Source organism: Penicillium citrinum (genome assembly GCF_028827155.1).
Source record: "Penicillium citrinum strain IBT 23319 chromosome Unknown utg000003l:1.0-4596430.0:1.0-4598250.0, whole genome shotgun sequence".
Lineage (NCBI taxonomy): Eukaryota > Fungi > Ascomycota > Eurotiomycetes > Eurotiales > Aspergillaceae > Penicillium > Penicillium citrinum.
In genome coordinates, this window is record NW_026622688.1 from 2,854,023 (window position 1) to 2,872,661 (window position 18,639).

The window sequence follows — 18,639 nt, forward strand, 5'->3', positions numbered from 1 at the left end:
TTAATCAGAATTATTAGTATGGCATGAAATAGACAAATAAGACAATTGATTGTATTAGATATTCATGAACCCGAGCAATTTTGTGGGTCACGGTTATCACTACTATCATATTCTTCCTTTGATTCCTATCTCAAGTCGCTGAAAGGCTTGCGGTCCTATTCCAACCCTCTAGGCAAAGTCAAATCTTGCAGTACGTCAAATCTTGCAGTACCTCAAATCTTGACCTTCGCGGGTACAGAAGTCATTCGGCCGTGAACGTAGCTGATCCGTTGGAATTTCTTGATAGCCTCCCCCCAAAGCTCTTGGCGAAGAAGTGCATACACGCTTGGGAAATCACGGAATTAGCATGGAGAAATTTTGCTGTTTGATAAGACTCACCCCATCTTGGCCTTTGGAGCCCATTTCTCCCCCAATTCAATCGCCGCATCAAGCATCTTCTCAGGATCGGCAATAGCATCTACAATACCATCTTCCAGAGCTTCTTTCCCGGTCCATTTGTGTGCCTCAAGAAGCATTTTCCGCGCTACCTGAGGACGTAACTTGAGCCTAGGAAGAGCCCCAATGCCATCAAAGTGTAACCCTAAATTCACCGGCGGCATCGAGATGAAGCCTCGTCGGGAGTTCATAATGCGATAGTCATGGGCTAAGGCCAAAGGGCAAGCACCGCCAAATGTATGTCCAGTAATCAAAGCAATTGTGGGAAAGGGGAAGTCCAGTATAGTATGAATGAGCTATCTCCATTGGCGTTAGACTCCAGTATTCTCCATGAAACTTATTATTTAGTCTTATTTTTGGGAAACTGACCGGATAAAATCCATCTGTATTTGCAAATGGATTCTTGTCTGATTCGTCTAACTCTAGGCCCTTTTGAAACAACTATCAGTTCTCTTCTCAACAGTATCTCCCAAGGGTCATACTGTGCACCAAAACTTGGTATCGCTACCACGGGTTATGACAGCTCCCTCTGAATCAGGACCTAACAGTCTTTCGACCGTTCGATAAGCTCGGATCATTTCCTGGCAATACCATGAGTTGAGTCGATTCTCTGGTGGCTTTTGCATTGTGAGAACGAAAACGTTCCCATGTCTCTCCAAGGAGAGGTTCCGAAAAGTTGGGATATCCGACATCTCGTTGGTAGTACTTTGGATTGCAGCTTAGACTGAACTTTTTGTTTCGTCTAGTAGCTAGAGATAAATTGTTCATGTATTCTCGGCATAGCTTGAATCCCCGCATCTCCAGATCTTCCGGGCCCACCAACAGTTCAATACTTTGCCGAAATTCACCGATTGCCGAATCTAGACCGCGGCATGAGGCTTGTATGGATGTTATTGGTATGACTTCATGGCTGTATTATTATGCTGCTCACTAAGTATGCTTTGAAGGCTGGTCCTCTTAGTTGAAGCAATATAGTAGTCTACCAAGATGCCTCTCCCGTCCAATTCAAATCTCTAAACAGCCAGTCACCCATGCCTTGATACTGGTTATGAAAGAAATCATTGTCATCGTTCCGTGTCATGTCCGCCATAACAAACCCCATTTGGGGATCTAAGACCGTTGTTAATGGACGGTACTCCTCTTCTGAATTACTACCGACAGTACGAATCCCGAAGCCATTCAGCGAGATATTCTCCGAGTTGGCTTCTGCAGATTCAACATCGTCATTAGCTGAGTCAGGCATCGAAGGCATAAGATAAGACCAAGCCCATGAGATCTCAGGCCCAAATCCCTGAAAAAAGGGCAGATGTTCTCTTGGCAGCACTAATGTGCATACACTGTTTGAAACCGCCATGTTCTCTTGGCTATTGGCGATGCTCTTCAATGCTCTCAGACTACCTTTGGCGGATGACCAGCGTTGAGCAAGAACCTCTAACGAAAGGTAAATAGTCTGGAGGCTATGGGTTGCTTTATCCCACAGCAATGAACTTTTCCTACTTGAAAGCAAGCCAATTCCAGCAGCAAGTAAGTGAAATGTGAAGATCGGGCCCAAGTATTGTATCTCGTCTCTGGCCAGAAAATCCTCGAATATACCTGCTACAAATGAAGAAGCCAGAACGACGGCTGGAGATGGAGAGCTTCCCTGGCTAGGACGACACAGTATTGCAAGACATATAAAATAGGGGATGTGCAGCTGTCTCGCCTCGAAGTTGTAAGATTTTAACAATCTTCGCGTTCTCTCTCCGGGACCTTGTGAGCCAATCTGTGGCTGGAATAGACGTAAAGACACTGGTAATTCCCGCGTCCACCGATATAGCTGGTTTTCAATAGACTGTCGAGTGTCCCGAGTAAGACTTTTGCGCCGGCAATGCTGGGTAAGATGGCCTAGTATCGAGCTGATCTCAACATAGGCAATGAAGAGAGAACCGTTAGAGCCCGAATCAAGAAAGTCCTCCATACGTGGTGGAGCTAACTCGCAGTCTTCGATGCAGACTGCTAATGGGCGGCCTTGTCCTGCCGATATTAAACAATCTCTAGCCTGGGATCAGTTAGCTTGACCATCTTGGGAGCTCACTATTCAATCATGCATACGAATAATGTCCACCAGAGACGACGCCTCAGTGCAGCATCTCTACCATCTGTAGGCTCCTTTTGCAGGCCGATCTGATGAGCAAGCCCCACTCCAACATATCGCCAAAAGCCGCTGGTGTTGGTCGAAACATGTTCGGGGCCCTCGGGGTTGTACCAGTGTAATATACACACAGCCGCAACCACTGTCATCGGATTCTTCTCGTACCCAGACCAGAATAATGCCTTCGCGCGGCGATAGAACTGATGTGTCGATGCGTATGCAGTCACCGCAGGCGCAGAGGTGACTCTGCTAGCAGCGACAAATACGGCTTGTAAGAGCAGTATTGATGGCTTCTGAGAGCCACACTCCTCGAGCCAACTCCGCTCCACAATAGGCATCCAAGGAGAGCAACGTTCCATGAAAGTATTGATCAGACCATCTCGAACTGCTCTTGGTGGTAGCTCAAAGGCCCCCTGTAGTCGCAACAATTGATGATCATCTTCTGTTGGCCCGTCAGCATCGCCAACTGGATATGATCTGGCTTGATCCTCGTTAATGATCAAGGTATCATCGAAGTAGCGTGATCTAGCCATGAATGTCAGGCTCATAGCTGATACATATGGATTTTTCGAATATTCTGAGACTTTTGTTTGCTCTGTAGCCGTCGAAGGGATACTTTCTCTGCCAACATAGGATACAGACGTTTGCCTACGCAGCGAATCTATATGAACCGTCCCATTTGTCGTTTCTTCACTTGTGGACCTATCAATATCTTCGGGAGCAGCGAGGCCTCTTGGCTGACTTTCGTCCAAACTTAATCGACTCCTACGTATCCTGCCATCTGTTGGCCCATCATTGTCAACATCACGCCCACGTTTTCTCTTGCGTTCTCGCTGCCTAAGAATTACTTGTACGTTAACAACTCTGAATATCGCAGAATTTGAAAGAGGAGCACTCACAGGCAAGGCCATTGATGCCGTTGACAATTCAAACATGAACTTGTAGGGTCTCCGAATATGCAACGAACCTAAATGCGACAATGAGCGGGAATCTTGCCACAGAGCCGATTGACCGATACTTTCTTCTTATTGCAAGCAATGCACGCCTTCGGTGCTCTCAATGGGGGTGGACTAAATCGGGTCATTCCGAGATATGCGGCATGGTCGATAGATCTAGTGTCTCGTCAACTTCATGCACCCCAAAGAAGGACATCGGGGTCATCGGTGGGTCTTAATTCACCCCGCATTTGAAAGATTCTCGAGCCGAGGCCGACGCCGAGACTGAATCTACTGAAGCTGAAGTCTTGATTGCCAATATCTCGTCCGTGAGATAGCATCTCACGATCTACAAGTAGGATCAGTGCGAATGTGGATCAAGGCATTTAGAAGCGTCAGTCGTCTTAAAAGACGGGGATATTGCGCATATATCAAATTTATATTCATAAAAGGGGTATCCAGGTGCTATTTACTAAGCAGCATAGCATAAGTTATTGACAGAGATCTGCCAACACATCAAACGCACAGAACGTAGATTCATTGTCTTCATGCCCATCCGGCGAGCGTCCAGCTGGATCGATCTCCAGCTCGAAGTCCAGATCGACGATCAGGGACAGGGTGGTCTAGGTCTCGAGTCGCTCCGGCCAATCCATGCTGAAGGAACTTTTCTCTTTCGATCTCCACCATACCACGGATCTTCAGGCTGGTTACGAGGCTAGCCCCAGCCCAAGAGCCCAGAGACTCAACCTCACGTAAGATTCCTTGGACGGGAACCGGTGTGTCTTTATTCTGCCGACGCAACTTCTGTTCTACGAAGTCGACTTCTGGTTCTTCTTTCGAAGGGTCAGGTTTCGTATCCTCTGTAGAATCAGCCGCGCTGTCCTCTGGCGGCTGGGTAGAAATATCAGCTTGTTTTGATATTTTCAATTTCTCCAATCGCTGTCGCTGTCTGTCAACGACCTTGCCTCGGATCGCGCTCCATCCATGTTGGTTAATCAACGCTTGCACTTCTTTCAAAATTCGCTGGCGTAGACCTGGAATTCGAGATCCACCGCCCATAAAAACGATACGCGCCATACAAGTTCCTCTTGCATCGGGTGGCAATGCAAGGAGAGCATTGTAGATGAGCAAAGGGATGGGTCTTTCATCGTCATCAAAATCAACTTCAGGGATATCCGAGCCTAATATGACCTTTTCAACTCGCTTTGCCAGATCGGAGAGCTGCAGGCCCTGATACTCATGCTCTGGGTTCTGAGGGGAAGGGATTGAGATGGTCTTGTCTGCGGTATTATCCCCTTCCGCGTCTTCGGCTTGTAGTCTGCACCAAGCAAACTTGCTCACGACTTCCTCGCAGTATGCGAATCCTACAGAGATGTCACAGTCTGATTCTCGCTCTTTGGTGTTGCTTTGATCCGAGTCCAAGCTGGTGAAAAAACGCCCCATCTCTAACATCAAAGCTCTCATCGCTCTTGTGCTTCGTTTTGTGATAGTCTCTCTGTATTCGTAGATTCCCGTCACTGTAGTTTCGGCCCATCCAAGATCCACAACCAAAGCAGATCGCAGCCCTGCTGCTGTCGTGGCCATTGTAGCACTTGGAAGAAGAGTAATACTAGGAAATCGCCAACGGCTAAAAAGTGTAGAAAGTAGTGAAGACAAAAGTGGATGTGGCATGAGTGCAGGGAGGGTCAAGACCAGCCGAGATGTGCCCGCATCGGTCAACATGTATTGGTTGTAGGTCTCGCGAAAAACGCGCTCGATCTTATCCTCAACCAACCCCAAATCCACGTTTCTCAGGTCCTGCTGCCACAGCTCATAATCTCGAACCCATTCATCGCCATTGACAGGTTTCGGTAACGGACCGGCGCCGATCTCTCCATGAATCCACCCACGGTAGTCCGCTGCTCTCCGTGATTCTTCAGGACCAAAGCGTCTCACACACATAGGTGTTCCACTTCCCTCAAACCCAGCTTTGAGAAACCGCGCTCCTATCTCAAAAATTATTGCGTCGTCTTCATTGCGAAACGACGAGCCTGGAGAGGTCGTGCTAGTGAAGGATGTGTTCCCTGAGCGAAGTGATTGTTGCGGCGTGTGGGGAGAGGAAGGCCGAGCAGTTTGGCTATGGCGTAAATGAGATGTGGCAGACATTGTGTATTAATGACCACTCGTTGCCTCGTGGCAGCCGTTGTGCTTGCTGTGATATTCTCGTAGTCGTGTTTGGTGTGTTCCTTGTTTGCGCCTCGGGGGAAGAGGGGCGCGGCGCTGTAAGGAGCTCGCGTTTAACAACGACCAGAATAGTTCAACTCATCAATCAAATATGAGCTGCAGATATGAAAGTTGAATTTGATTCGATGGTCAGAATCGCACCGAGGCACCAATAACAGGCCCCAATGATTGCTTGAACGAAAATTGCGCGTGTTGAAATTGGAGTTGGAAGAGAGCACGGATCTTCATCGGGCCGTGGTTTATTTACTTTCTCCCGCCTTTCAACTCAACCTCACCTCTCTTTCTCTCTCGCTTTCTGTCTCTATATCTATCTTTTTATTTCTCCTCGTTTTAATCGCATGGCCTTTACGCAGACATGACAGGCCGTGAATTCCGCAGAATTTAAGAATTTAGCATTATGGGGATACCAGGGTAAGCCTTGCAACGTGCCACTGAGGTGGTTGAAGAAGGGCAGGCGGATTTATATATTGCAAAGGTCCCCGGCAACGGCGACTGCACAACGTTTTTAATATGAGAGAAGCCACCTGCTAACTACTAAGATTAGACTTCTCAATGCCCTGGGCGCAGGCGAACGAATTGCACTCTCGAAGCTGGCTGTCTCCCATCTCGAGCGTGAAAATAGACCAATTCGTATTGCAGTTGATATATCAATCTGGCTGTTTCAAGTCCAAGCAGGCCGTGGGGGCAAGAATCCCGAAATTCGAACCCTTTTCTACCGATTAGTGAAATTGCTTGCATTGCCAATCCATCCACTTTTCGTTTATGATGGAAGTCAAAAACCTCCCTTCAAAAGAGGCAAAGCGACGGCATCTCGCGGCCACGGGAATGCACCAATTATTCAACGGTCTCAGGAGCTTATCAGCCGGTTCAGATTTCCATGGCATGTCGCTCCGGGCGAGGCAGAGGCCGAATGTGCTCGGCTGCAACAAGCTGGTGTTGTGGACGCAGTAATGAGCGACGATATCGATACTTTGATGTTTGGGTCCACTTTCATGGTCAAGAATTTCTCAAAAGAGAGTGGAACCGGTACGACTGCAGCAACTCATGTCACTCGCTATAGCATGGGTAACAAGTCCGATGTTACAAATGTACCTTTCGATCGGCCAGGCATGATATTATTCGCCATGCTTAGTGGAGGTGACTACTTACCATCGGGCGTTCCCAAATGCGGCAGTAAACTGGCTGCAGAAATTTCAAAGGCTGGATTTGGCGAAGACCTTCTAGAAATCCTTGAATCAAATCCTTCGGAGCTGGATTCAAATCTCAATGAGTGGCGAGATCGATTACAGTTTGAATTGGATGAGAACGAAAGTGGCTACTTCACAACGAAGCACAAGGCTGTTCGAATTCCACATACTTTCCCCGATCGTGCCATTCTTCAGTATTATGCAAAACCAATCGTCTCAGCCGATCATGAGATAGAAGTCTTGAGAGACCACCTGAGAGAAGCATGGGATCAAGAGATTGACCCTATGTCTATCAGAAACTTCGCCGCCGAGCATCTTGAATGGAACTACCGCTCGGGAGCTAGAAAGATCATCAAGCTATTGGCTGAGCCTCTTATCTCCTACAGACTTCGCCTGAAACGCCCTGTCTCGGGTTTAGCTCATGGCACACTCGCGCCTGACTGCGTTACTCCATGGCTCCAGAAAATCCGCCGAAGCCGTACAAACTTCGGCACGGATGGCATGACTGAGTTCCAAATTGAGATCTTACCTGTCGATGTTGTTGGGATTGATCTCTTAAGCGAGCAACCAAACCCACAGCTGGTACCTGAAGAGAGCGAGCCTTCGCAAAACACAGTCGAAATCATCGAGGAGGATGCCGAGCCAGCTACTGAAGCGGCAACATTACAAACACCTTCGAAAACGCGAGTGACGAAGCGATATGACCCTTTGGGCATTGAAAAAGTCTGGATTTTCGAGACAGTTGCTCGGATTGGGCTCCCCGGAATTGTCAAACAATGGGATGATGAGCTGGCTAAAAAGGCTGCCAGCAAGGCTGCCCCTAAGAAATCAGCCAGTCGACGGACTGGACCGAAGAAGAAGGGGCCTATCGACCCAGGCATGAAACGGGGCAGCATTCTAAAATACGGCACACTGACCAAGGAAAGGTCGGAGTACTCCCCTCCATTTAGAACACAATTACTCGAAGCTGTCATGCCAAAGTCAGGAGGTGGGAATGATTTTACATCTCGAGCTAGCACATCGTATCCACAGGCTACTGGCCTTGAAGATCATCACAATTCTCCAAGTATGTATGCAGCGAGAGAAACTACTGGGGAAACTTTTAGCTTCACGCGAGAGGTGGATGATCTTGTGGATACATTCTCGAATCTGTACACAACATCCCCTACGCCAGCATCTAAGCGCCGCCCTTTGACAAATCCGCCTCGCATGCGAACACGTGCCAGCGTTCTGGGTACCAGTGGACTTGAAGACATGGAGCCCGCCGTCGCATTCACTGACACCGAGGTTCCAACACCGCCCAGACAACGCAGAGTTGATCAGATTGGCACTTCGACACCAACGAAGAGGCAAAATAAACCGGCGAAAAGACCTAGCCTGGACAGGCATTTTTCATATGAAGAAGAGCACACCCGAAGAGAGCACGCAAGTGATATCTATAATCTGGAAAAAGCAGTTGGTTCACTCTCACTTGACTTCCCAACTCGCTGTCACAGCCCTGACCAAGCTGTCCCTCGTCCTTCACGCAATTCCCCTTCTCATAAGAAAATCGAGATCAGCAAGGGCCGCCTCTTTCCTACTCCACAAAAGCAAGAGCCTATCCATTCAACGAAGAACAAACCTTCGCTGAATCATCACCAGACTCGTGTTTCATCTGATTCTGTTATTCTTTCAGAGCTTGAACGTGATGATGGCTGTCTGTCTTTGGGACAAGTCTTCGAGGATAAAAAGAAGACATCAAAATCTTCTCCCAAAAAGAAGAGCGATGGAGCAACGCTGAAGCCAATAGAAACAATAGGGCACGTTGAAAATGTTACGACATCGAATGGCTTTTGGAAAGTTGATACATCCGCCGGGTCTGAGGAAACATCTACGGCAATAGATACCTTACCACACGATGGACAGAAAGGCCAGAGCAAGAAAAAGCGGCTTCCTCGCGTCAGCATCCTTGATATGATTTGAAATGTCCTCATATACCCATCAGCGTGAATGTTCTTTGTTCTTAGCATTTAGATTCGGCGTTATTGGAAGGAAACATGCATAGCCGGCGGACTACATCAGGATACCCAAGCTGTATAAACTGCGAACAAGCCTTGTTCCCAAGTATATCTGAGATATGTACCATTGCTGGGCGTTGTGTACATTAACATCGACTTCAAGAACTTCAAGCGTCACAGACATGTACTGATGATGTTTCTTATTGATGCAAATACACAAACCGAGTACATTAAATTCAAATTTTAGATCATACTACTCACTGATAGCGTGCTAATAGTGCTCTGTTAGTCAACTCGCCATTCGCAGGGTATATGATAAGAATGTCTGCCAAAATTACTGTACCACCTAGCTATGCTTGAAAGTTTATTATCTCAATTGGCGAGCCCTCATTTGTGATCACAGCAAATCAGCCATTACTCGTGTTAAGGCTTCGTTATCAGCCTCGAATATATCCACTGCATTGGAAGGTGGCAGGCCTGTTGGCGCAAAAAATCCCATATCCACATCACTTGGTAGATCTGATGTCCGTGGGTCAAAGTACAGCTCTCCTGCAGTTTCAAAGAAGCTACTCAAGTCCTCACACATATTAGGCTCCGTATCAATGGTACTTTGTCCCGTTGACCAAATAGATTCTGACACGTCGTAAGCCTGACGCTGTTGAACTGGGTTTGACAACGTCGGGGCGAAGTCCCAGACATGCTGAGCTCTCGCTAATGGATTTTGTGAAGTAGTGGGCTGATGATCATCGGCGATCTTCTTGGCTTCCGATAATTGCTGTCCCAAGGCGGTCTGTTCGCGCTTTGAATTCCCCTTATGCAGTTTAATCTGTTTTAAGCTGCGAATGATTTTTTGTAGTCGTCTTGATGTCTGGGCCCTGGTAGCCGAGCGGCGTACAAGCTCTGTCGCTGTATAAAACTCAGGTCGACACACATGGCGGAATGTGTGAGGCGCGTGTAGAACTGCCAAAAGTAGAGCTGCCAAAGCGGATATTAAAAAGTAATTGAATGGTTCTGGGCGCTGAAAATATACATGCGAAACTTGGCTGAAATGTTCAAGTATGTGGATAGTTCGTTTCGCCGTCTCTACCGCGGTAGATGCGCCCTGTGGGTTCTCCATAATGTGTTCACTGCTGAGAAGATTCTGTCGGTATACTAGAATTCGAAGTTGATTTCCCTGTAGAGCAAGGAGCACCTGAAGCATCAATCGGCGATTCTTGTGTTCTGAGTCTTCTGTTTGTTGTATTGAATCTGGCGCCTGGGTCGAGTCAAATCTTAATTCGCTCGGGATGGACCAAAACCAATGTTGTACTTGGGTGTCTAGGTAAGCGCATTGGTCGGAAGTTGCCACTCGTGAGCGATTAGGCCAGTCCATTATAAGGCCCCAGATCTTTGTGCTCAAGCGAGCATGAGAGATCATGCATGTCAGATATGGAGTAGAGTCGCCTGGCTCGGGGAGGTTGGTATCAATATCAATGTCCTGAATCCCGAACGGTAGACCAGAGCCGAAAGACCATTTCCGGTCGAGGACATAGATGCACCAAAAAAGTCTTCTGGCCCAAGTCCAAGCAACTTCGCCAGGAAAAACACCGCCTGTTCGTTGCCATGTTTCTTGGCGATGTAAGCCCAATTCCATGGTGGCACTAGATGCAATACGTATCATTCGCCATGCAATGATTTCATCGTCGCGATATGAATGGAAAATAGACTGCGATTGCGTAGGTACGTCAGCTATCACATTGCTTTCATATAATATCACGGATCCCTTGGCTAGTAAGATAATACAGAGTAGAGTTGTATTTCGAGAACATACCAGTAAGGTCATTATAACAATCTCCTTCATATCCACTTCCGCGACCTTGAAACGACTTGCGAATCGATCCTCTACACTATCCGCTAGTTGAGCTGCGAATTCACTTCGGCCATGAGACTCGGCTAGGAGAGCAGTGGCAAGAATAATCTTCAAGACTTGAATATCCCGGGCCGTGAACCAATCTTGATCCGGTGCATCCTGAGCCAAAGCTTCAGATGCACTATTGATTGCATATATACCATTCGTTCGATAATATTCATGGACGTATTCTCGAACACTATCCAGATCCACACAAGGGTACATGATTCCAACACTATCCTCATAGATCTGTACAAGGTTCAGAGTATCTTCAAGACTCAAACTTAGAGCGCTTGCGGTGGAGGCGGCCACCGGTAGATTGCTCTCCACGTCCGATGCTGCAGGGCTTGGTGTGGCGGATATCCCTACATCCTCGTCATGATTTTGATCATTTGCAGCAGAAGCATTTTGGTGCTGATGTAGACCAAACTCAGCGCTGGTTGGTCCGATATAATGTGGAGACTTGGGCGCGTTTAAAATGCGATGCAAGCCACTCGGCTCCGAACTCTTCGGAGTGACTATTGATTGAGGACTAGAAGACTCAAGCTTGACCAAACGATTAGACAATAACTTTATCTGTCGCTGTAGGCTCTCGAGCTGCTGATCCACGGCATGGAATCGTGGGCCCACCCTGTATAGTAAATACTCAGCATCAAACCCTTTGATCAGTCAGGCTGGTTAGATCATACCGTGGATCCTTAAACTCGCTCGGATGAGTCGATGAGCGATTGGCATCATATATACAGGTCACATTATCCCTATCGCATCTCGTACAGATCTCACCACCGCTACATTTTAACTTGCGCCGCTTACACTCGTTGCTTAGTCCGTTAGTATTCAATGTAACTGCCAAATCAAAGGCTGTGGGGTTCGAGCATACCATGCAATTGAGGTATATCTTGCCCTCTTTCTTGCTCGCTCAGATGGCGAGGGTTCATGCTCAACAACATTCCTTTCCAAACCCATAACTTGAAAGCCAGTAACTGGCATTGAACAAGTATATCAATTCCAATCGTGCATGGATGGCAAAAGCAAAAAGAGAGAAGTGCCTCTCGGAACGCGGAAACGAAAACCGAGAAGTCCGTATATCCTCCGATTGGTCGGGAGGGCAGAAAGTGGGTCTCAACTACATACAGTAGTTCACATATCTATAGAGTATGCATCATCTGGGCGGCATCTGATTGATCTTGCATGATAATGATAATACTATCAATATATATATGCAGTTGTCTGGGTGGTAATATCTTATTCCTATCACGGATAACCCGTGAATGTCAGGTCATAGAGTTTATAATATAGTGGAACAAGTTTCTATCAGACCAAGGTAGTATCGCTTAGTATCAGAAATACTTGTATGTTCAAAGTAATAAGCAGATTGGGCTTTTGTTCTATCTTCTATCACCCTATTTCACTTGTCATTTCCCCCTTATTCTCTCTGCTGGAGGACCTCTTCGGTAGTACGGACCAGAATGTCAAAGGCATTGCGAACATACTTCTCCTCAGCCAACGGATTGGAGCTGACCACCCGAATGACATAAATGCCATCAACAACAGTAGCCGTAATGAAGATCTCGCCTCTGGAATTAACAAGCTCATAGACCTTCTTGGTCAGACTGTCAGACTCTTTATCCTTCTTGCAAACAGCAGAAGTGCCATTTACTCCTTTGGAAACGTCAGACGGGTTCTTCACCCGGAAGACAGTCAAGGCAAAAGCCGGTTTTGTCACAATTTCGAAAATGTCGGACCTCCCGCGAACCAGATCCGCAAACAGATCCCCAAGGCCCATGGTCTTCCGAATATATGCCTTCATGCCGTTGAGACCATAGCTGCGCATAACAAACCAAATCTTCAGTGCACGGAATCGGCGACCCAATGAAAACGACCAATTGCGATAATCTATCACAGCTCCTGAGTCTGAGTACGCATTTCTCAGGTACGTCGGTGTCATGTCGAATGCGTTGGTTAGATCCACACGGTTTCGAACGAAGAGCAAGCTATGATTGAGTTAGTCTGATCAAGTTTTGAAATCAATTTGTATGAGAAAAAGTCAAGGCAAACATACTTTGCATCAAAATTGACCAGAAGCCATTTGTGCATGTTCATATTGAAGCTGTCAACACCCTCCGCGAAGTTGTTGGCAATATGACTACATTCCTCTGTGATAAGGGAAGCACCAGCATAAGCAGCATCGACATGCACCCAGATACGTTGCCATTCAGGCTTCTCTTTCAATAAAGCGGTAACCTCAGCATAACGATCCATGCTGCAAGAGTTCGTGGTTCCGAGGGTCATAGTCAAATGATAAGGAACAAGTCCCTCCTGCTCACACTTCTCCAATACTTTTCGAAGGCGCGAAGCCGTCATTTCCATGTTGTCTGCAAGTTGTGTCTGTACAGCACGGAAACGAGTACCTGCAATCAAGGCACCCTTTGCAGCACTGCTGTGGGTTTGATCGCTTGCAATAGCAACCAGTTTTCCCTGGTGCCCAATCTTCCGGTCCTCAAATTCCGGGGTACCCTCCTCCATACCATCAGCCAGAGCCAGCTCTTTGGCTCGTCTCTCACGCGCGGCCGTAATGACAGTCGCAATAGCATCACTGGCACTGTTTTGAATAACGCCTCCTCCTTTTGAGGAACTCAAAAAGCACTCGGGCAGACTGAGGGCTTTCGCCATCCAGTCCATGACAATTGTTTCCAGCTCTGTACATGCCGGAGAACAAAGCCAATTGAAAGCAGGAGCATTGAATGTAGCTGAATACATCTCACCCAAAATACTGGGATAGGTCACTCCGGCTGGGAAATAAGCCATGAAGTTGGGGGACTGCCAATGCGTCAGGCCAGGCTTGATCTTAGAGTCGATATCCTTTTGGATAACAGCCCATTCTTCGGGTTCATTGGGAGGGTTCTCCGGGACCAATGAGCGAAGATATCCTGGCTCTACAGTAGGTAGGACCCTCTTCTCGGGCATGGAATCAAAATGATTGATGACTAGATAAGGTGATCAGACCAAGATCTTGCTTCATGTAATATAATTTTTCAAGCTTTGAAGGGAAGAATAAACATACTATCATCAATAGCAGAATGAGCTGCTTCCCGGAACTGTGATTGATCCATGGTTGTAGACTAATGTGGGAGTGTCAGGAGGATATCGTTGCGTATAATCCGTGATATGTCAAGAGAATTACAAGTATGTGTTCCAAAGGAAGTACCCTGAGTAAGAATACAGCGTTTGTCTTGCAATTGATAGCCTAGAAATAATCAAAGACCAAAAATCAGTTCAAATATAAGATGGTTGATTAAATAGAAGACACCGTTCAGAATTTCCTGGAAGACGTTGGAGTGCGCTCGGAGGGGACATTCCGAGGCCGAGTGTACCGCGAATCGGCATTGCAAGATTTACATTGGACTAAGCGAGTTTCATCAAACAATTAAAAATGGATGCGAATGGAATGAAGTGTTCCGTGGTAAAAGATTATTTATCGAAAGAGATTGTTCAATTATATTTATTTGATTAGGCTACTCGAATTGATACTATAGTACTTGGTAGCATGCACTTCAGTGCTATCCACTGCCGTCACACATGAGAGCTACTATGGATCTGGATCAGAAGCATAAAACTTAAAAAAGTAATCAATAGTTGCAAGTGTTGTGCTCTAATTGAGTAAGTATTAATCACAGGGGGGGTAAAAATGTTCATAATGACAAGGTTGAACTGCCTGTTCGCCTTGTCGAAGCCAAAAATCGAATCTGATGCTATGTCATGCCCGAAAAGCTAACCATCAATCATCTAAGCATTAAACACCAGTAAACGAGCAGCGATGCGACTCATATGCCGTAAGAGAAGAAAGTATATAAAACAACTTTATAATGAAAAGGGGAGATCCTATATTCAGCCAAATACTTTCAAGAAACCCCAAAGTCCAAGCCCACTCAGAACGGGAATGGTAAGGTTGTCATCCCAGCCCCATAGGTCGATGAATTCACTGCCGGCGGCCACAACTCCAGACACGACACTCATAGCACCAAGGGCCAATGGACCAGTGATCACTCCTGAAGAGGAAGGCTCCCAGCCAATAAGACCCCGAACACAGTTGGGTAAAAGGTTGAGACGGCCTGTGAACATGAATGCGTTTTCAGGGTCGTTGGGAAAGGCTCCCATATAAGGCACAAACCAACCCCAAAATGTTGCTGCAGTGACAACACCAACAAAGCAAGCAGCTAAAGTGCCAGCTAAGCTCTTCCCGGTTCGAAGGCGAGGAGTGTATCGGCCATAAAGACGGCCAAATGTAGATGCTGCAGTGTCACACCAACTGAGAAGAAGCACACCCATAACACCGACATCCTTAGGGAAGAACCGTAGGACAACATATGCGCCGAGAAGGTACCAAATAACGCCATTATAACCAGAGACTTCAGTCTCCCGCATAAGTGCACCCATACAGCGGATGTAAAGTTTGTTGACCTTTTCTGAACGGTGGCGAACAAAATCGGTGACTGCTATCGGGACTAATGCAGTAAATAAAACGGGAGTAATTTGAAGGGTCTGGATTCCACGACTATAAAGGCCGAGGGTCAAAAATCCAATTGACACATGGAGAAGTTTGCGAGGGATTTCATGGCGGTGAATGAAGTTGCGATAGCGCGAATGTAAAGGAATGAGACCAAGTGGTGATGGTGATCGTGAAATATCACGCGCAGCCTCTGCAATCTTGGGTGACAAAAGGCCATTGGAGGCTTTGCCGTTCGAGGTGGACGGCGGCGATGCTGGGATCATAGGGTTGGACCGACGCTTCCGTGCTGAACGACTGGGGGTGGGGGCTGGTGGGCTTTGAGACCTCCCTGACCCAGAGCTATCTTCCGCGACCCCCGTGAAATGTTGTCGTCGAGCTGCTGAGCGCGTTACTGGTGCAAGATATCCATCACGTGTGTCGGGCCCGTCGTCGAGGGAAGGTGACGGTGAGATGACTCGAGGGGTCTCCGGTACATTGTCTGACGTCGAAGGCATGATGGACGATCGCAGGGAAAATTGAGGGAGCGCCGGCGTATTAATTAGACCTAAAAATGGTCGAGTACAAGGACTTGCGGTGTCGCAGGCAAGACTGCCGCAGGGTATCGATGATCTTCCTAACGACTTAATGATGGGCGATCGTTCTGGGCGCCCGCGAAACGTCGATGAGGGACAGTATTTTCAGTGTTGCAACACGGGGCCCTATCGCATTGCTGACATAAAGTATCTGAAAACAAAGCAAAGGAAAAGAAAAGAAAATCGTCGAGAGTTGAATGAAGCAGAGTCAGGCACAAAACGAGAAAAAGAGTCGACCTGCGCGCATCCGGCAATGCCGCGGTCATTGAGGATCACGTGGGATTTCCTTATCGATAACAGTTGGAATTTCCGCGCTTTTTTTTTGCTGCGGAAGTTTGTATCAACATCTCAAAACGTTCTTTGGAACTACAGTTCGAAGTGAAAATGGCTTCAAAGCAAAAGGTTAAGCCAAAGTCGTCATCCCGGTCTTGGGATGGTCTGACTCCTCCGCTGTCGCAATGGGCTTTGGATGCTGTATCCTCCATGGGCTTCGCCCGCATGACCCCAGTTCAGGCCTCGGCCATTCCATTGTTCATGGCGCATAAAGACGTGGTTGTGGAGGCCGTGACAGGCAGTGGAAAGACTCTTTCTTTTCTGATTCCGGTAGTGGAAAAGCTTTTGCGCCTTGAGGAGCCACTCAAGAAGCATCATATCGGTGCAATCATTATCTCTCCTACAAGGTAAAGAACGGCATGTTAATAGCTGAAGAGATCGTGGATACTGATTTCTTCTTCCATTTAGAGAACTAGCATCGCAAATCTATCAAGTTCTTTTATCACTACTTGAGTTCCACCCTGCATCTGCCGCGGCGATTAATCCACCAGAAGGAGACGCACCTCGTCCCAAGTCCTCCTCTTCGATCTTGAAAGTCGTCCCACAACTCTTGCTAGGCGGCGCAACAACTCCTGCTGAAGACCTCAGTTCATTCCTCAAGCGATCACCGAATGTGTTGGTTTCTACGCCCGGAAGATTGCTAGAACTTCTATCATCGCCCCACGTGCATTGTCCACAGTCATCATTCGAAATGCTCGTCCTTGATGAGGCGGACAGACTTCTGGATCTGGGATTCAAAGATGATCTCCAAAAGATCCTCCGCCATCTACCAAAGCAACGAAGGACGGGTCTTTTCAGTGCCAGTATCAGCGAGGCAGTCGACCAGATCGTCCGTGTGGGTCTTCGCAATCCTGTGAAGGTTGCCGTGAAAGTGAAGGGCGGCTCTGGAATTGAGGACAAGCGCACGCCAGCAAGGTATGTTCATCGTATCTTTTAGAGCCAACTCCAAATTATCAGTGCTAACATCTTGATCAGCTTGCAAATGACTTATCTAACAACTCCCTCGGCTCACAAATTCTCCATCCTGAAACAAATCCTCTCAACCGTTCAACCAACTCCCCAGAAAACCATCTTTTTCGTTTCAACATGCTCAAGCGTCGATTATCTTTCAATGATGCTCCCTATAATCTTAGGCGACGACTTTCTCCTTGTCCCGCTTCATGGAAAACACCCTGCCAACGTCCGCCAAAAGAACTTCGCTCGCTTCACGACATCCACCTCTCCTTCTATTCTTCTGACTACCGATGTTGCTTCTCGTGGCCTTGACATTCCATCAGTCGATTTGGTTGTGCAAATAGATCCCCCATCTGATCCAAAAACCTTCATCCACAGATGTGGCCGCGCTGGCCGTGCTGGACGCCGAGGCCTCAGTATTGTCCTCCTCCATCCAGGCCGGGAAGAAGACTATGTTTCATTCTTGGAAGTCCGCAAAACCCCGGTGGCTCCTTTCAACCTGCCAATGCCCTCGGACGAAGATGCTGAGGCTGCAACAGAGTCCGTTCGCAAATTCATGCGACAAGATCGTAGCCATCACGATAAGGGTCAAAAAGCATTCGTCAGCTGGCTTCGAAGCTATAGCAAACACCAGGCAAGCAGTATCTTCCGTGTGGCAGACCTTGACTGGGAAGCTCTCGGCAAGGCTTGGGGTCTTCTCAAGTTACCCAAGATGCCTGAGCTGCGCAACTTCACCGGGGATCGTACATTGGGCGTTAGCCTGGATTGGGATAATTTCATATATAAGGATAAGCAACGAGAGAAGCGACGCAAGGAAATGATGGAAGAGCATGCACAGGCCGGAGATAATGAACAAGATTCGCGAAAACGGCGCGCAGCCGACAATTCCTCTTGGAGTCAGAACCAAGAGGCTCGAGACAAGAAGTTCAAGCGGAGAGAGGCCAAGAAAGCTCGCAAGGAATTGGAAAGATGGGAACAACTACCAGAAGCAGAGAAGCAGAAAGCCCGCGAGACAGAGAGGATGGTCGAAGAGATTAGGGCAAGGAATGAACAGCAGCGCTTGGCAAAAAGTGCTGCGAAGAATGAAGCTTCAAATCCTGTTGGCAATGACGAAGAGTTCACGGGTTTTGACTGAGATCATAATTCACAGCTGGATTGAATATGGGAGATTCCAGAATACCTAGATACACGTCTATTAAATACTCTCTTAAAACTTAACAAATATCAATCCGTATTCGACTCGATCAAAATAATCACAAATCATAATATCCACAAACTTCAGATAAAAATGCTGGCTAAAACACAGACGAAATTAACAATTAATCGAGGGAGAGAAGAGAAGCAGAAACAGAAACAAAGCCCGCCGCAGATTGTTAGATGCAAATTTCGCGGTGTCATCAGTCATGGAATAAATCAGTGCACACAAACAGTCGATACAAATTGTTTAAATGATACATATTCTGGGATATGTAGG

General features: G+C 47.3%; 8 protein-coding genes across 8 annotated transcripts; 2 read left to right on the forward strand and 6 right to left on the reverse strand.

Annotated features, from left to right (window-relative positions):
• Nucleotides 1-212: 212 nt before the first annotated feature.
• Nucleotides 213-1,127, reverse strand: N7469_004281 (enoyl-CoA hydratase/isomerase family protein; the record flags this gene model as incomplete). Its single annotated transcript, XM_056643201.1, has 4 exons — nucleotides 213-324; nucleotides 379-731; nucleotides 805-864; nucleotides 918-1,127. The coding sequence occupies 4 exons, from the start codon at nucleotides 1,125-1,127 to the stop codon at nucleotides 213-215; spliced, it is 735 nt and encodes a 244-aa protein (XP_056502613.1).
• A 287-nt stretch (nucleotides 1,128-1,414) lies between these two features.
• On the reverse strand, nucleotides 1,415-3,650 carry N7469_004282 (fungal specific transcription factor domain-containing protein; the record flags this gene model as incomplete). Its single annotated transcript, XM_056643202.1, is given in 4 exon segments — nucleotides 1,415-2,473; nucleotides 2,527-3,399; nucleotides 3,466-3,533; nucleotides 3,545-3,650. 4 exon segments carry the CDS (start codon nucleotides 3,648-3,650, stop codon nucleotides 1,415-1,417), a joined length of 2,106 nt encoding a protein of 701 aa, XP_056502614.1.
• Nucleotides 3,651-4,047: 397 nt separating this feature from the next.
• N7469_004283 (putative actin-related protein RO7) lies at nucleotides 4,048-5,646 on the reverse strand (the record flags this gene model as incomplete). The annotated part of the gene is made up of 1 exon (XM_056643203.1): nucleotides 4,048-5,646. One exon carries the CDS (start codon nucleotides 5,644-5,646, stop codon nucleotides 4,048-4,050), a length of 1,599 nt encoding a protein of 532 aa, XP_056502615.1.
• A 475-nt stretch (nucleotides 5,647-6,121) lies between these two features.
• N7469_004284 (crossover junction endodeoxyribonuclease) lies at nucleotides 6,122-8,873 on the forward strand (the record flags this gene model as incomplete). The annotated part of the gene is made up of 2 exons (XM_056643204.1): nucleotides 6,122-6,135; nucleotides 6,269-8,873. 2 exons carry the CDS (start codon nucleotides 6,122-6,124, stop codon nucleotides 8,871-8,873), a joined length of 2,619 nt encoding a protein of 872 aa, XP_056502616.1.
• Nucleotides 8,874-9,305: 432 nt separating this feature from the next.
• On the reverse strand, nucleotides 9,306-11,786 carry N7469_004285 (transcription factor domain-containing protein; the record flags this gene model as incomplete). The annotated part of the gene is made up of 4 exons (XM_056643205.1): nucleotides 9,306-10,613; nucleotides 10,719-11,427; nucleotides 11,486-11,617; nucleotides 11,677-11,786. 4 exons carry the CDS (start codon nucleotides 11,784-11,786, stop codon nucleotides 9,306-9,308), a joined length of 2,259 nt encoding a protein of 752 aa, XP_056502617.1.
• Nucleotides 11,787-12,222: 436 nt separating this feature from the next.
• Nucleotides 12,223-13,909, reverse strand: N7469_004286 (putative aromatic-L-amino-acid decarboxylase; the record flags this gene model as incomplete). Its single annotated transcript, XM_056643206.1, has 3 exons — nucleotides 12,223-12,790; nucleotides 12,859-13,783; nucleotides 13,861-13,909. 3 exons carry the CDS (start codon nucleotides 13,907-13,909, stop codon nucleotides 12,223-12,225), a joined length of 1,542 nt encoding a protein of 513 aa, XP_056502618.1.
• A 775-nt stretch (nucleotides 13,910-14,684) lies between these two features.
• On the reverse strand, nucleotides 14,685-15,800 carry N7469_004287 (diacylglycerol/polyprenol kinase family protein; the record flags this gene model as incomplete). Its single annotated transcript, XM_056643207.1, has 1 exon — nucleotides 14,685-15,800. The coding sequence occupies one exon, from the start codon at nucleotides 15,798-15,800 to the stop codon at nucleotides 14,685-14,687; it is 1,116 nt and encodes a 371-aa protein (XP_056502619.1).
• A 462-nt stretch (nucleotides 15,801-16,262) lies between these two features.
• spb4 (ATP-dependent RNA helicase SPB4) lies at nucleotides 16,263-18,300 on the forward strand (the record flags this gene model as incomplete). The annotated part of the gene is made up of 3 exons (XM_056643208.1): nucleotides 16,263-16,558; nucleotides 16,620-17,126; nucleotides 17,187-18,300. 3 exons carry the CDS (start codon nucleotides 16,263-16,265, stop codon nucleotides 18,298-18,300), a joined length of 1,917 nt encoding a protein of 638 aa, XP_056502620.1.
• Between the last annotated feature and the right edge of the window lie 339 nt (nucleotides 18,301-18,639).